At 47.4% G+C, this 16,251-nt stretch overlaps 1 protein-coding gene and 3 long non-coding RNA genes across 10 annotated transcripts; 1 reads left to right on the forward strand and 3 right to left on the reverse strand.

Moving 5' to 3' along the window:
- Nucleotides 1-2,362: 2,362 nt before the first annotated feature.
- LOC124689519 (phospholipase D alpha 2-like) lies at nucleotides 2,363-5,801 on the reverse strand. Its single transcript, XM_047223041.1, has 3 exons — nucleotides 5,673-5,801; nucleotides 3,456-5,373; nucleotides 2,363-2,987 (listed from the first exon to the last, which is right to left on the reverse strand). The coding sequence occupies exons 1-3, from the start codon at nucleotides 5,778-5,780 to the stop codon at nucleotides 2,551-2,553; spliced, it is 2,463 nt and encodes an 820-aa protein (XP_047078997.1). The 5' UTR covers nucleotides 5,781-5,801; the 3' UTR covers nucleotides 2,363-2,550.
- Nucleotides 5,802-9,208: 3,407 nt separating this feature from the next.
- Nucleotides 9,209-9,902, reverse strand: LOC124683096. The gene is made up of 2 exons (XR_006996543.1): nucleotides 9,355-9,902; nucleotides 9,209-9,277 (listed from the first exon to the last, which is right to left on the reverse strand). It is a non-coding gene; the product is annotated as an uncharacterized LOC124683096 (long non-coding RNA).
- Nucleotides 9,903-10,081: 179 nt separating this feature from the next.
- LOC124683097 lies at nucleotides 10,082-12,096 on the reverse strand. 3 transcript variants are annotated; one of them, XR_006996544.1, is made up of 3 exons: nucleotides 11,506-12,096; nucleotides 10,301-10,409; nucleotides 10,082-10,151 (listed from the first exon to the last, which is right to left on the reverse strand). It is a non-coding gene; the product is annotated as an uncharacterized LOC124683097 (long non-coding RNA). The 3 variants fall into 3 exon arrangements; XR_006996545.1 differs by having other exon boundaries at nucleotides 10,088-10,173; XR_006996546.1 differs by having other exon boundaries at nucleotides 10,088-10,207.
- A 1,419-nt stretch (nucleotides 12,097-13,515) lies between these two features.
- LOC124689530 lies at nucleotides 13,516-16,170 on the forward strand. 5 transcript variants are annotated; one of them, XR_006998730.1, is made up of 7 exons: nucleotides 13,516-13,609; nucleotides 13,900-14,042; nucleotides 14,152-14,216; nucleotides 14,745-14,886; nucleotides 15,081-15,161; nucleotides 15,356-15,425; nucleotides 16,097-16,169. It is a non-coding gene; the product is annotated as an uncharacterized LOC124689530 (long non-coding RNA). The 5 variants fall into 5 exon arrangements; XR_006998729.1 differs by having other exon boundaries at nucleotides 13,574-13,679; nucleotides 13,900-14,069; nucleotides 14,733-14,886; nucleotides 16,097-16,170; XR_006998732.1 differs by having other exon boundaries at nucleotides 13,575-13,679; nucleotides 13,900-14,069; nucleotides 16,097-16,170.
- The last annotated feature ends 81 nt before the right edge of the window (nucleotides 16,171-16,251 follow it).

A 16,251-nucleotide genomic window follows, 5' to 3' on the forward strand; every position in this document is an offset into this window, starting at 1 on the left:
GATGTCGTGCCGATAGCGACGGCCCACAAGTTTCACATCGATGGGCACAAACGCAACTACGGGCCACGCGGGTAGGCCCGCTCCCACCAAAGCTTCTTATTTGGCGGAACGAGCAGCAGCAGCTGAGGTGGCCTGAACGTTCCTCCACAGATGGTGACTGAACGCTGAACAAGAGCTGTATAGTATTATCGATGAAAGGTTCCACGTAGAGCATCAGAAGATCAGAGTTTGCTCTAGATTTTCAGCTTCCAACGGTTCAGATATCGTTCCTTCCAAATAAAAAGAAAGGCAACCCGGAACCGCAAGGCCATGATCTTTGTCACCATGCTTATTAGTTTGATGGTGTGAAAGGAGAGCAATGCAAGGGTCTCTTATTTTTTGCGGGTATAAGGGGATTTCATTAATTAGATAGGGTTTACAAGACACTCCAATTCGAATTCCCGAAACATAATATCAGAACTGGAACCGAGCCATACATTAGTTTGACGTTGTATTCTTGCAAAGGTTGCAAGGGTCTTTTATAACAAATTCGCTCCACGAATGATTCTTCTCAAGATTACTAAAAGTGAGGCCAGACTATAGATCACCACAGGGCGCCAAGCAATTGAGTTTTGTAATTTCAGGAAGGCGGTCCTTTATGGTAGCTTTGTTTTAAGTTTCTTGTCAATTTATTTTCCTTAATTAACAGATAGAGGCAAATCTTTTGTCTACTTTTTTCTAAAAATGGAGGCAAAAGCTTTGCCTCGTCTGTTAATCAAGAAAAGAGTTCCCAGTTTTTAGGAGAAAATCTACAATAACAGAGTCAAACCCACACAAACATCACGCCCCTCCACACACACAGACAGCCAAGCCAACAAGAGGCCCGAACAACCGGGCCGCACCCACGAACATTCGAAACACGAAACTCTAGCACCACACCCACAAAGATATGCATTGGTGGGGATGGGGGAAGGCACCCATCAATCAAGTGCATATCTAAAGTAGGCAACAACCAATGTGTTGATAAAAATGCAAACCTCCACGGCGACGGTAGCTCACCAAAAGAAAACGCAAGCCTATCGGACAAGAGAGAGAGGGAGGGAGGGAGGGAGGGAGAGAGGGAGGGAGGGAGGGAGAGAGGGAGAGAGAGAGAGTGAGAGAGAGAGAGAGGGGGAGAGAGAGAGAGGAGGGGAGAGAGAGAGAGGGAGAGAGAGAGAGCATCGTCAACAACACCACTCTTCTCCAAGACAAGTGCCTGACTTGATGGAGAAGCCACAACCGAGATCTCGTGCAAGTCGGACTTCACTTTCTTGACGGAAGGAAGCCTAACACACCGCCACACAACTCCAAGAGCTCAGACACGATTTGCATGGCCCTCGCTCTCAGAGGCAGTCGACAGAACATGCTGCGACACCTTCCACGAGGAGAGAAAATTTGTAGAGATGTTCTTCCTCAACCACATATGACTTATGCTGGACCCAGCCAAGTGAAAACAAAGTCTGCACGGTGTCGAGCTCATGCTCACTTGTTGAACATGCCACTGTCGCATAAAGGGGCGAGACGCCTCCTTGATGCACCTAGCAACCAAGAGCGAGCTCCGTGCGCAACAAGGAAAATTAACACCGGGAGCTCCAAATTGGCGTTGATATTAAACTTCTCGCAGTACCTTGGAGAGGGCCTTGGCAGCGATGTTGCAGGCGATGACGAGCGGCAGACGACATCAGCCCAACTATGGAACTCCGAGGGACGACGAGGCTGAGCGAGCGAAGAGTGGCTCCGCTGGCAAAGAGCATATACGTCCGAAGAACGAGTGCGAGTGTCTGGAGAGCGAGAACGAGCAGCGGAAAAACGCGCACGGCAAAATCGCTATCGATGACCAGGACGGCAACACCGGATGCATCTGAGGGGCTCACGGCATATCCTGTCCTAGTGGTCAAGCTTGAGACACCAAAAGCATCTCCCACGAGCCCAATGCTTGAAGGCGAGACTATGCTCGAGGAAATGCATTTTGCTGACTGTTACCATTATTTAAATCATTAAAAAAAATGGCCTGGTAATTTTAACAGGAACGGTTGTCAGTTTATACGATACTGATACGACTAGGCAGCAGGGTTCAGATTGGTGCATGTGGCAGTCTTTCTTTAATTCAAAGATTTGAGAAAACCCGGACATGCAATGCAAGCAGGAATGGAACGACAAAAAAGCAACCAGAATGGCAATCCAAGAGGCCAAACCTAATCTTGAAGCAGTTTACACGATATGTAGCACTAGTGATTTTGAGTAGCATCAATTCCAATCTGGAATGAAGCACTCCCAAATCTTGAAGCCTCAGCGCTGCAGGTATGCGGCAAGCCAGGGACTAGGACCAGCTCAAATGTTCAGATTCAGATAAGCTGAAGCTATATATTCTGACTATAAACATCACATATCAGCAGTACAATAATCTTACCCTGCTTCCAGTTGTGGGTAAATAATAGGCTTACAACGCTGAAAGTTCATCATATCTAGATAGAAAAGCAGAACCTAGCATTGCAGAGACTGCAACTCTGCAAGTGCAGAATTTTTGCTGCCCTATGTGGTGAGATAAGGAGGGAGGTGTGTAGCCTTCACTCCGAGCACCGGAGCCCGCGTGTCAGGGAAGCATCTTGCCCCGGGCAGCTCTGTCACGGTGCCGTCCTTCGTCACCGCGACCGGGTAGGTGAGGAGGTGCCCGGGGAGGTCGTCGTTCAGCTCATCGCTGGCGTAGAGGTCCCAGTACTTGTCTGCCATCTTGTTCACCCTCCGGACGCACTCCACGCTTCCTGGGTTGATGAAATCGTTGTGCAGCATGCCGAGGTGCTCATACCACAGCGACATCCGGAAACCATGGATCTGACCTCTGGCAACCTGGCCTTTCGTGTTGAGGTGGTGCGGCTGGAATGAGCCCATGGCAATCTCGGTGTCCCTGCCCCCGTCCATTGACCGCTGGTTTATATTGGCAGACCCAACGATGATGTACTCATCGTCAACTGGTATAAATAAACCAAGCAGACTATATGTTAGAATTATTTAACTTAAACCACATGGGACATTTCCGACAGTATACAACAGGACCAAGTGACAATATCGGTATATTTGTGGATGGAAAAGCAGACTATATGTTAGAATTCTTTAACTTCAACCACATGGGACATGCCCTGACAGTATACTAATAACAGGACCAAGTGACAGTATCTGGTCAATTTGTGACAAGAATGGACAAGTGGAGGTACGTTCTGTTGTAAGAAAAAAATCTGGTATGTGCCATGTGTGTATAATTGTATTGGAAATTCAACAGTAACGCCAATTAATTTTATTATGTACACTTCAAACATAGGAATCTTGGAAAGCTGAAATGTCATGTAAGTCTCTAAGATGTTCTTTTCTCGAAAAGGGGAGAAGTGCCTAAGATGTTAACAACTGCAAGAAATTTCATGTAACATTTGGAGGGGGCATACCTATCATCATCTTGGAGTGAACATAGATCATGAACCTCCGAGCCTTCTGTGCCCTTTCATACGCTGATCCATCCAATGGGCGACCTGCAGGTTCATACTCACCGCTCCTCTTCACCTCCCTGTTCCCTAAGCAAAAGAAGGTGAGGTAATCCTTGGGGTTGGCGTCGATCCCCTTGCCCTCAAGTGCAATGGCGATGTCGTAGTACATCATGTCCATCGTCCTTCTCTGCCAGTCTAGTATTGCCTGAACGGACTCACTTTCAGGAGCACCTTCCGGCCACATTGGCACCACAACATAGACCGCGAAATGTTCACCAGCCTCAATCTTGCTAACAATCTTGAGCGAAAGCTCTCTGGGAATCAGATGCAGCGCTTCGACATCTCCCGGGTTTATGCCGTCGGCTTTCCACCCGAAAGAACTACCAAGGAAGTACTGATTCTCGATGTAGACGAAGTGCTTTGCGCGGCGTATGGCGTGGATGTAGGCGTCCTGGATGCTCCTGTCAAGGGTATTGTTCTTGCCACTGACAAGGCCGGACCGAGCAGCCGCCTCGGGGGTGCTAGGAAAGCCAAACGCCGCGCCACCGTCGATGGAGCGGAACAGCTGCACATTCCATGCCTCCTGGTCATCGGGGAATGTCACCGCCGATGGCGGTATGATGAGGTTCTCCATGGCCTTCAGATCAACGAGGAGGTCCTTGGCACCACCTTGCATCCTCCACCTCTGCTCGAAGTTGTAGAGAATGTCCCACGCGGCGGGGCCTTCGATCTTGGAGTGGATATCGTGCCACGGCTCCCTCGGCCCGCCACAGCCGATGGACGTGCCGGCGAAGTTGGGCTGGTGGAAGTCGTTGTGGTGCGCGGTGTCCAGCGTCCTGAACAGGGAGTGGAACTGCGTGTCGTAGCGGCCATCGCAGAGGTCGAGGCCGCCCACGAAGCTGACGATGCGGCGGCGGGTGGAGCCGCCCCTCACGGGCATATCGTGGTCGACGGCGATGATCTTCTGGTGGTGGCTGATCATGAAGGCGATCTGCGTGCCCATGAGGACGCTCCGGCCGGCGTCGGGGTTCCGCGGGCAGAGGACGCACTGCACGTCGCTGCCGCTGAAGTACTGCGCCGTCTCGGCGTCGTGCGTGCCCATGTACCCCCAGGTGAGGCCGAGGGACTGGAGGGAGGTGCGGTCGTCCCAGACGAGCATGAGCACGCGCACGCCCTCCCTGGCCTTGCGCTTGAGGAGCTCGCCGAGGGTGGCGTCCCCGCCGGGCCGCTGCCGGGAGCCGTCCCGTATGAGCGTGATCTCGGTGTACACCGACCAGCCGGTGATGTAGATGAGGTGGCGCGCGTCGCTGATGGCGTCGAACACGTCCTCCCAGCACCGCCCCTGCTGGTAGGTCCGGCCGCCGGCGAGCGGGATCCTGGGCGCGAACGCGTCCGGGACGTGCGCGTCCTGGTACAGCGTGACCCTGCACCCGGGCCGCTGCGAGAAGAAGGTGTACGGCACGCCGGGGTTCCGCGCGCCGCCGACGCCGGAGCCCCACTCGCGGCGGTTGGCGGTGACGTCGCAGAACCTGAGCCGCACGTGTATCGTGGGCCCGTGCGAGAGCTTCTTCTTCCTCGTGTCCACGACGTCGAGCCGGCGCTCGATCTCCTGGCCCTGGGCGTCGAGGAGGTCCCTGACGGGGAGGTAGGCGCGGCCGATGAGCGTGGCGCTGATGGGCTGCGCCACCTTGACGGAGAAGACGACGTCGGCGGCGAAGTGCGCGCAGTAGATGTGGAACTCCTCGTACCACCGCGGGTTCTCCGGGTCGCCGGTGATGACCCGCGTCCGGCCCACCCGCGCCCTGCCGAGGTCGATCGTCGCGTACAGCTGCGTCGACCCCTTGCCGCGCCCGATGGACTCCTCGATCCCTGCCACAAACTGCAACAGGACGAGCTCTATTAAAAATTCCTTTTTTTTTCCAAGCGAGAGATTTAACAATTCCTAGCGAACACATTCGAAATTTCAAATCTAACATCGCACACTGCACTCCGACAATCGCATATTTTTACCCCGCCCCGGATGAAACCAAGAATCTCTCTACTGGCGGAAAGGATTTCAGATCTCTGAGCTGAGAGGAAGTGAAATTTCAATTTTTTACTTTCGCGGATTGCAATCTACCCTGCCGCCCAGACTCGAGTGATGGTTGTGAGTTGAGGTTACAGCGGAAGGAGACTGACCTTGCGGAAGATCTGGGGGGCGCCGCCGGTGGCGCGGGTGGGGTCGGTGAGCTTGTCGGCCTCCAAGATGGTGGCGTGGAGGGTGCCGTGCAGCAGCCGGTGAGCCATTGCTCCCGCCGTCCCGCGCCTCCGCTCCCTCACCTCACCTCCCGCAAGAAGAAGGAAAAATCTTCAGGCGGACGGAACAATGCTCGGCCAAGGGGAAAGCTCCGTCCGTCCAATAAGACTTGGACTGGTGGAGAAAGCGGCCGACAGAGGCACCGTCAGCGCAGCGACGATGTTGTGGTATGGGAAGAACCAACAGAAAATTTCTGGAAGGAAGGAATTAATGGGCGAAATCAATAGTTGCAGACAAATCATCACGTACTACTAAGTAATTGCGGCTGTGTGATTAATATTTGCATAGATATTATTTTCCCAAACATGACGAAGTGGAAGCAAAGGCGAATCTTTTTTGAATGATGAATCCGATGGGATGGAAGTCGTGGGCACTATCTCCTCCACTTCACTTTGGGCCTTTGGCGGACCGGAGCCAGTCAGTCAGTAGCTTGCCTATTTTGAACAGGAGTCACACAGTCGCATGGCGTCAAGGAGAGGTCGCAGAGCGGGGCTCCAACGTGCGCGTGCGAGAATGAGAGGAACAGAGATGCGTCAAATGAGCCCCCACTAACGGATACTAGTGGTAGATCAGATCTCATGCCACCCGGCTTTGTTTCTTTTTATTGAGACAGCATCTAACACATGGTACTGAACTACTGATGGTAGTGTAGCTCCACAAAACAGAGAAGAAGATGTTAGTGCTAAAAGATGAAGCTCTCACGTGTAGAGTTGTAGTGTAGCTCCGAAGAAAAAACATGTTCTTGCAAACCATTAAGCGCCCAAGTATTTTGTTTCATGCAAAGTATTCCTTATACAGAGTTGTAACTAGGGCATAACCTGGTGGTGAGAAGGGTCTGATGCCTTTCCACCCAAGTTTGTGTCTTCTTACTCGCATTTTTCGGTGATGTTGCGTCACTGTCAAGCTGGTAGTGCCTTCAACATCATTTTCAAAAAGAAAATTCTTGTGGCTAGCGCTTGGCGTCAATCGAGCATAGGAATCCTCAATTAGATGTCTTCCCACACATCTGAATTTCTACTTAAAGTTACACATGTGAAACCTCCTATCATTACGACATTGAAAATTTGAAACCCCGTGTGCGATATTTTCTCATGTGAATAAATAAGAACCATGTTCACAACAAATTACCAACCATCACATAATACATATGGAATCATTTTAACATATAGTTCCTCTGTACCTTACAAGTAATTGTCCAATTATAAACAACATATCCAACGTAAAAAAAATCATTGACCATTCGGTAATATTATCTGAAGCACTCCGCGATTCGGATTCGGCTTACTAAAGACGGACAAGCTGGATCAAACAACATTGAATCCATTCCTCGTGATCTTGACGTCCTCTTTAAGAGCATCTTCAATCGCGTCTCCCAAACCGTCCCCCCAACACATCCGGATTGAGCATTTGGGGGACGTGTTTCATTCGTGTCGTGTTTGGGGGACGTCGCTCCCTAGCCGCGTCCCCCAAACACCGCCCCCAAACTTTAAAATACTTCTTTTTTATTTAGTATATAGAAGAAATGTGTAGGTTAAATAACGCTGCTAATATTCAAAGCGGTGCAACATACACAAATTACATATAAAAACTTCAAAAAATATAAACAAATTTACACATAAAAATTTAAACTACTTCTTCTTTGATGGCCCCGCCTCGTCGTCCTCACGGTGACGCTTCCTGCTCGTCACCTCTTCCGAACAGGCGGTGTCATCCGACGCACCGGAGGAACTTGTGTCCTCCTCATCATCGACGGAGCTCGCCGGCTGCGCCTTTCGCTTCGCTTTCGCCTCCGCCTTCGCCCGGGCCGCCGCCGCCTCCTCAGCCTCTTCCTCCTCCTCGGCCTCGACCTCCTCGGCCTCCTTCTCCTCCTCCTCCTCCTCCTCCTCCTCCTCCTCCTCGGCGCTGTCCGGCAGCGTGGAATCATCGCCGCTGCTGGGCGTCCGGACTCTGTCCCAGCAATGACGCCATCTTGGAGACTTGCCCTCGATGTCGGTGTCTGATGGAAGCCCGGAGAGGTCGCTCATCGTGAGAAGTTTGGATGAATGGCGGCCGGTTGAAGATCCAAAAGCGCCTACGTACGGGTCTTATTGAGCGCGGATGAACGGTGGCACAGATATCCAAGAGACCGGCGGTTGCTCTTCCGTAGAGTTCGCGCTCCATTCCGGAGGTTCGCGCGTTGATCAACGCGGTTGCCAATGCGACGGTTCCACTTCCCGGCAACTGCATCGTCCCTAGGTAAGCGGTGGTTGAGCGTCCGTCCGTGAGTCGCTGATGGGTCGGCCACGCGTCGCTTCGCCTTGCTTTTCGTTGTGTCTGGCGTGCCCGGAGCGTCCCCTGTGAGGCGGGGATGGGCCCGGGCGCCGGACACCGTATCGGGCCGCGCCGGACAAAAAACGGCTTTGAAGAACGCGGCTGGGAACATTTTTTATCCGGCCCGCTCCAAATTATTTTGGGGGACGCTTTAGGGAACGCGACTGGAGATGCTCTAAGCTCGACTCCATCGACCGGCTGCCGTTGGGTCCTTCCTCTTCATCGTAGGATTCCCTAACCGTACACACCTAGCGAGCCTGGAGCCTCATCAACGCCCAACTCTGCAGCCCTCTCGTCATTAGCTACTTATGTAGTCGTTGTGGCTCTACGGAGCCGCAAGACAACTGTATATCTACACCTTTCTCGATCCCTAGAAACTCAAGTTCAACCCATGACATGTAGAATGAGGAACCGAGATAAAGAGAAGAGAGATCAACTTGGTGAAAAGTACAAGTGAAATCTCTAGGAGAAAACTAACACCAACACTGTTGTTGTAGGCTACGGACACACATTTTAAAGGTGCCGAGAAAAACCATGCCTGACACCACATGTGACAAAAAAAAACCGTAACTAAGTGATAATACTAGGAAGCATAGGCGCGGCGGCACGCCGCGCCCGTGTTTGTTCCTTTTTGTAGATGCCTAAGATTATATAAGTATGATACGTGGCAGTAACAATTTTTTTATTAGAAGGACTATACATCTGATAATGACAGAGTAGCATAACTAAGACATGCGTATACAGATAGTGGAGTGCTAGGTTATACAGGGTTCTAAAAGTAGAGCACATAGCTGAATGTATTGTACATATATTATTTCCGTTTACTGGACTCGGATGAATCAACAACTTTGTGCAACATCCTTGTTTCACCGGTTTTGCTTCTCCCACGTTGTTTGTGCTTGGATCAGGTCTTTCTAGTGATACGGATAGAAATTTTCTATTTTCTGGAGATAAAAAAAAAGACAGTGAAGTCAATATATTGCAATGTCAATGTGTAATTCATTTAAATGTGCTTCAAGTGCTTACGCGGTAAGGTTAAGCTCTTTTTTGGGAGGGAATGATTCTTTGCTTGCTTTTTCTTTTCTCATTGGTAGATGTGGATATATACCTTTTTCCCCTATGTAGCGGCTGATTCTTGGTTTTTCCTCGTTCTGCCTTCTGCTGTGGAGCCTATGTTCTGGCACAAAAAAAAATCAAGAGTGTTGTAGAAGAATGTTGCCAAAAGTTGAAAGATCACTTTCTGCATCTATTTACCTCTCCTAGAGCTGAATCGGTTGAGTCTATGATGTCTTTGGCAGGTGTTTTCTCTGAGATTTTGTTGCCTGCTGATGAATCTATTAGGCCGAATCAAAGCAAGCTGTGTTGACTTCTCACTGTTTGTTGGAAGTTTGGATATACTGCTGGATGGTATTACTGGATCAATAGTGTCGATAATTCAGAATTTGAGATGGAATGTTATGCTGTCAGCGTCGATAGCATCATGTGTGACATCACCGACAACGACACATTTTTCCCGCTGCACCGGTTATATCTGACAGCACATAATCTATTCGAACTCTTGTTGCTGCAATGATCATGATTGCCTCATGGCCTGTAAGGGTAACACCATGGTCACCAAAAATATGAACTGTAATTCTATTTTGTATTCATTAGGCTCAATACCTTTTATGTTGACAGAAAGCTTGTAAATATATATAATGGCAGTGTAACTCACTATGTGTATATAAATTTATAAAGCTAATTTTACTTGTATGCTAGATTGTGAGGTCATAAAGCGATTTACCTGTGTACTCCTTTTATGCATGGGCAAATGCCAGGGGCGGAGCCACACCCCTGGCAGCAGGGGCCATGGCCTGGGGTGTGAGGATGATTTCCTTCCTTTACTTTAGCACCATCCAAACATATTTCATACAGTTTGATATTATTTGCACTATTTTACATTGTTTGGCCCTTGTCCCGCTCAGATCCTAGCTCCGCCCCTGGCAAATGCAGTTGTAGATTTCCATCAGGGATGATCTTCCTCCAGCAATCCTTGCAGGACATGAACCGCCCTGTCATAAGGATTATTTACCTCTGCAATAATTAGTCTCAGTTTGCAGCAGCTTCCCTGAATGTGATTGATATGATATATTTGCTTGAGACTGAATATACCATGCTAGCTGTTTTTGGTGATTCACTGAATTAGTAAGCGAGTACATACCACAATGTCGTCCTGGGCTTTTTAGCTAAAGCATAGTGTTGCTTCGATTAGTTCATCTTTTGCACTTATTGAAACTTGCCAGTCTATCTTGTGTAGGTGATGTTGGATGCTGCAATAATTGTTAACCTATACAGTGAGCATAAATCACATGATGACACATATGCCAGACATCTCTGGACTGGGTATATTGACAACTCACATGCCAAAAAAATCTATGTTAGTATATTTTACACAAACAATGTAGCAGCCGAAATTAAAAAGAAAAAAGAAAGACAATAGTGCATAATGAGCAATATAAGCAGATGATTTCATGTCTGATAAAGTAAATACCTAGTAAGAGCGGATTGTCTCATGCTCGTGTCTCCATGATTTAAGTGGTTTGGAATTATATGCAAATAGTGGAAAGTTTTGAGGTTGCGGAATAGTTTCCAGTATCTTTGTGAGTCGAGTAACCTTGATGTATGGATAATCCGTCGGTCTGAAATTCTCTGGTGCATCAGAAATGTTGAATGTTTCGAAGGTTTAAACTGAAGTTTCTTTCAGTAGTTTCCTAAACTGATCTAGGCGGTTAACTGGCATTCTGTTGTATAGAAGGAAAGTTTCAATGTTTCTTGCAAGAAAATAGCAATCAGAATTCATAAGACCAGAGATCTAAAGAAAACAACTAATTGCTTGAAGGAAAAAATGGTACTGGTCATGTAAATATATGGCTGTCTGAAAGGATAATACCTAGGTACTATCGATCAGTGGGATATGTAAATAACATGTAGGTCAGAAAATGGAAACATTGCTAAATTGGTACTTGTGATTTTTTTCATTTTTCAATAGTATCTGAAGATAAATTAATTTACATTGAATCTAAATAGTATCTGAATAGGGTCAGCTAAAACAAAAAAAGACGAATTAATTATCTCCAGATTTGCTTTTGCTAAATTAAGATGATGAATAAGCCTCTTCTCTCAGGCGTCATGTTTAATAGTTTGGAAGTGATGCTCTATGCCATGATTGAAACAAACAATCAGATGAACCTGAGTACAGGGCAAGCATACGCTCCAGAACTTGCTCCACTAAAAACATGCAGTAAACGGAAGAACTACCATACCCCATTCCTCTAGCAGAAAGCAACGAAACATGAAACGGTAGCAACTATATGACCACATAGCATGCATATATATTAGAAAATATGGCCAGATTAATCAAACTACCTCAAACTGAAGCCTTTAATAAACGCCTCCAAAGATGATGAAGCACCTCTCAATATATAATATTTCTTTACCAACTCCTTCCTCTTACCACTCCTTTTGAGTGTATTTGGTAAGTTTCATGTCATATATAAGGTTAACTAAAACACAAAAAAATGAATTAATTATCTCTAGATTTGCTATTCCTAAATTAAGATAGAGATTAAAACTTTTCTGCAAGATCATAATAGTTTGAAAGTGATGCTCTATGACATGGCTGAAACACAACAATCAGATGAACAGAATCACAGAGAGAGGTAAAGGTAATAATCAAAACGGAGATATATCCGAGGAGAATATAGAGGAGTAATGAGAGGGAAAGAGATCATGAATGCGAGATAAAAAAAAGACACCCATAGGGCCACACCCCTCCACCACGAGTTCACCTCAGCGGGATCCCCCAGCGCGCCTACCTTCGATGTGGGATCCCCAGGAGCGCCTGCCTTCGATGAAGCAGCAGCAGCCTTCCCTGCTGCCTCCATTGTTGAGGAAGTCGCCGCCCTTGCAGGAGATAAGAGATGAAGCAGCAGCAGCTTGTCCTGCTGTCTATGCCATAGGGGATGCCGCTTCCCCCGCCGTCAGCTCCGTGGCTTCCTTCTTGCTGCCTCCCGTCATCATTGTCGTCCCCGCAGCTTAGGCAGCGCAGGCCACGCGCAGGGGCGGCCGGCTGGCCAGGGCGCAGCGCGGAGCTCACATGGCAGACCGTGCCAGGCGGCGGAGTGTTGGGCGCACGGAGTCGAGGCTGAGCGTGGGAAACGGGCGGGGCGAAAAAGGATGCCCACGGGCTGCGTATGCGCACTGGGGAAGGAAGAGCTCGGTCGCCATCTGCATCCCTGCTGCTCCCCCGAGTAGCCAGCCTCCTTGTGCTGCTCTCAGGTGTGGCGGCGACCATAGGTCGATTTGAGGTAGCCATGGGGAAGGACAGGCGGATGGAGGTGGAGAGGAACGTCTAAAGAGATATTTGGGGGATTCACGATCAAATCCAGAAACTGCTGGATTGTTTAGTGGTGGGTCCACCACCGCTTTGATTAGATTAAACACGTTGAGGGAAGGAAACCGGAAGGAGATCGGTCAACAATACACGCTACAAACTTGTTTGCCGGTAGCCGGTCGCCTTATTCTCAAGAAAAATAACAAAGAAAAGTTACCGCCTGAGGCTAGATCGTGGTCCAAAAAAAATAGCAGGATACGTGTCATTGTAGGAAGGAATGGTAACGATGGAAAATCATCCATCTACAGTGGACCGATCAATTAGGGAGCGTTAAATGGTACAACTTTTATATAGTGTATAATGCCATATGCATTCTGCACAACATTGCCCCCAAGAACTCAAACCCTGGTTTCAAATCCTGGTGGGTTGAAGCATCAATGCCCTCGTAACTATTTAACCACCAATTACTACATATTGTTAAGATACAACCATTACATATTTGTATCTAACGTTGTATATGATGCCCCCCATAGGGGACTTCACAGCGATTTGCGCTTCTAGACCGTCAGATCTTCCCACCTGTGTATCTTGTCCGTCCATTTTTCACTGGTGAAGTAGTCCAGAACGCGAGGCCCTCGCGCGACCCGCTTTTTATCCACGGGTCGATGAAAGCCCATCCAGCCCGGCGTTGGCGCGTCGTCCACAATCCAGCATCCGCCGCCTCTCCCGCTCCCGCAGCCGTCGCTCCCTCTCCCCGCCCGTCGCTCCCGCTCCCGCAGCCGTGGCTCCCGCTCCCCGCCCGTCGCTCCCCGCTCCCCGCCGTCGGTCTCCTCGCCCGCCCTCGTCCCCGTTGCAGCACGCCGCCGCGCTATGGGAGGAGCGGCTCGTCCCCGTCATGCCGTCTCCGAACGAGCAGGTGGTGGCCAGCGGGAGCAGCGCCGCCGCTGCCGGACGAGCAGGTGGTAGCCGGCGGGAGCAGCCTCGCCGCCACACGCCATGGCTTCGCTGGGAGGAGCTGTGCTGGTACAGAGAAGAGAATGAGATTTCCTTTTGGATTCGGTAGGAGGAGAGCTGGCTGCAGAGACGGAAGAGGTGGTCGAGCCATCGGGGGCCTTGTCTGCCGGATTCGGCCGCGAGGTACGTCGTGCTGGCGCGAAGAATAGCCTCGGGGCACTTGTAGAAAGAGGGCTGGGACACTGCTCACGGTGTAATACTCACCAGTATGACGATACTATATTGATCTGGTTTAGATGGCTTAATCACATATGTTTCTTAGTTAATCTTCTGTATTTATTATTTTGTAAAAGTGCCAATCACATACCCGCACTTTTCCCTGCTGCATACGAGATTTTTGGATTGGATTCGTGAAGATTGATTCTAGCTTTCCATAGTTTAATTCTACCGGTTAACTCATAATGATATTTCAGGAAACGGACAGAGAGTCATTTCCTTAATATGGAAGATGGCATCGATCTTTCCATGCAACAAATACTCAAGTCGGCAATTGGACTGGATCATCTACTATTCAGCAACCTCAGGTCACACATGTGCTGGAGATCGTGAATGCCATGTATGTGCATGCTGGTTACTTCTTCAAGTTAGTTGTTTATTCTAAATTGGGTTTTAAAAGTAGTTCTTCCATCCGTTTGGTTTATGCTTGCGTGATATCTGTATTGTAGGATCTCGAGTTCGTCCAGTTCCGTCCTACAGTCATATATGGTGCTGGATGCCTCATCACAGGAAGGTTCTATACATTCTACTATTTCATCATGTTGTTATATTAGGGAATAATTCTATACAACGTAAATCCCTGATTTGTGCTCCGACATTGTTCATTAGTTGTTATCTTGAGAACAAGCCAATTACTGTGATGTTTTTTTGGATTGTTGGCTGTTGCTCTTCTCTTAATTGGCAAGTGTGAGCAGTGTGCATTTAGATTTTCATTATTTTCATTCTGTACGTGTGGTTGCAGCCTTTTTATTTTCTCCAGAAGATTTATGAAGGACGTACAGAAGATTTATATACGGAAATTTAACCTGTTTTTTCCTCATTTTTAATTTTTAGTTTTACAACAGTTTGGCTCACAGATCAACTTGAGGTCCACATATCCTCACTGCTTTTTCCCCACTTCCATGCCTATAGCAGAGGAACCTAATAATGGAACTGAACTATGAAAAAAGTTTGAATTGTTGTTAAGAGAATAACTTTTAAGTAGAAAAAACTGTTTTTTATGGAATGATGTTGGTAATTTATTTTCCAGATGTCATTGCAGCCAAAGAACCAAGTAGGTGATGGAGCTTGTGGAAAATGGATATATGTACAAGAGCATGTGATAGAATATATGAATATCCTGGCCAGCTAGCTACGTTAGTTTTCTCCCTTCCCTGGCAAGTGGCAACAGACCAGTTCCATAGGTATTATTCTTACATTGTTACATAGTCCTGCTATTTTAACTGTTTGGATTCGCTTCTACTATTTTTCATTTTGTTGCAATTGTAAGTATTCACATGTATATTTTCATCTTCTGGCTGCAAAAGCTGATGTACATGACGCTCTTGAAATTATTTCTGTGTGTGATATTTACTGATTTATCATGTTTCTCTTATAGCACCTTGGTTGGGTGGTGAGGTTGAGATGTCGCGCGGCAGAGTAGCCAACCAAGGCCTATTATTTTTGCAGTCCTATTGAGGTTCTTCTCTGAGTATTTCTTGTGTGAGCTTTCCTTCTTATCTGCATGTTTGGAAACTTGTAGGCCAGATTAAGAGCACTTATATTTTGTCTGAAAGTTTTGCCATCTTTTTTGTCTAAAAGTTTTGTAACAATTCATATCTTTTAGCTTGTAATTTTTTTTCCCTCTAATTGTTTCTTGCTTCATGTTGATAGGTCTGCCGACAGGTTCAGACTTTCCAGTCAAGGAATTTATGCATTTTCTTCATGAAACATACATCCTGTGGTAAGTCTTTGATCATGTAACTTCCTAATGGTGTCATGAAAGGCTTGATGGTGAAGATACGATGCTAATGAGATGAATATTGGTTTGTTGATCACGTGAATAGAATTTTCACCTAAGAATAGCTTTCAAAAACTGAGGTCTTGGGCTTTCCATTTTACTGTACCCATCCTTCTCTGTTCGACTCTCGAGCGTAGAGATAAGCTGTGATATGCATATTTTCTCATAAGAATAGTTTTGGGGCATTATGTACTAGAAAAGCATGCTCCCAGGTTAATGTATTCTTCCTACTTTCTATAAGCATGTTGGTATGTGGGAATAGAACACTGTTTAATTCTTCATTGCTTTGGGTTTTCATAACACATAATTACCATTCCCGTATCATTACCTGGCATTGTCATTTATATGCGCAAATTGGGTGTTCCATCCTACTATATGTACCTTCTGTTGCATTTGGAGCTAGAAATCTTAGATTGATTTGCTATGATGGGATATAAGGAAATAGCCTTCAATGCATTTACTTATGTATCATTTTACCTCGTTGCTTTAAACGTAAGCTTATGTTTTTCTATTTCGTAAATTGGCTAAGAAGCAATAAAAAAACGTTAGTTTGTATGGCATAATTTTTGTATATAACACATATTGCTTTTTTCCACAACTCATCTGTCTCGCAGGTGAGGGGCTCTCCCCCATCTCCCGTGTTTCCCCTCTGCAATTTCCTTATTTCCACATCTCCTCTTCCACGTTCGGATTGGGTTAGGTGTAACACACTCATCTTGCAAGCTTTCTTCGATCTGGAGAATGGCAACCAGGAGCTCAAGAGCGACCT

This window comes from Lolium rigidum, chromosome 1 (assembly GCF_022539505.1).
Source record: "Lolium rigidum isolate FL_2022 chromosome 1, APGP_CSIRO_Lrig_0.1, whole genome shotgun sequence".
Taxonomy (NCBI): Eukaryota; Viridiplantae; Streptophyta; class Magnoliopsida; order Poales; family Poaceae; genus Lolium; species Lolium rigidum.

What these genes read in the sequence shown, in the direction of transcription:
- LOC124689519 (XM_047223041.1), bottom strand. Translation starts at nt 5,780, where the DNA reads ATGGCTCACCGGCTGCTGCACGGCACCCTCCACGCCACCATCTTGGAG. An exon ending in CCCCCCAGATCTTCCGCAAG is followed by an intron (nt 5,374 to 5,672) that starts GTCAGTCTCCTT and finishes GTCCTGTTGCAG; the next exon opens with TTTGTGGCAGGGATCGAGGA. An exon ending in TCACTCCAAGATGATGATAG is followed by an intron (nt 2,988 to 3,455) that starts GTATGCCCCCTC and finishes TATTTATACCAG; the next exon opens with TTGACGATGAGTACATCATC.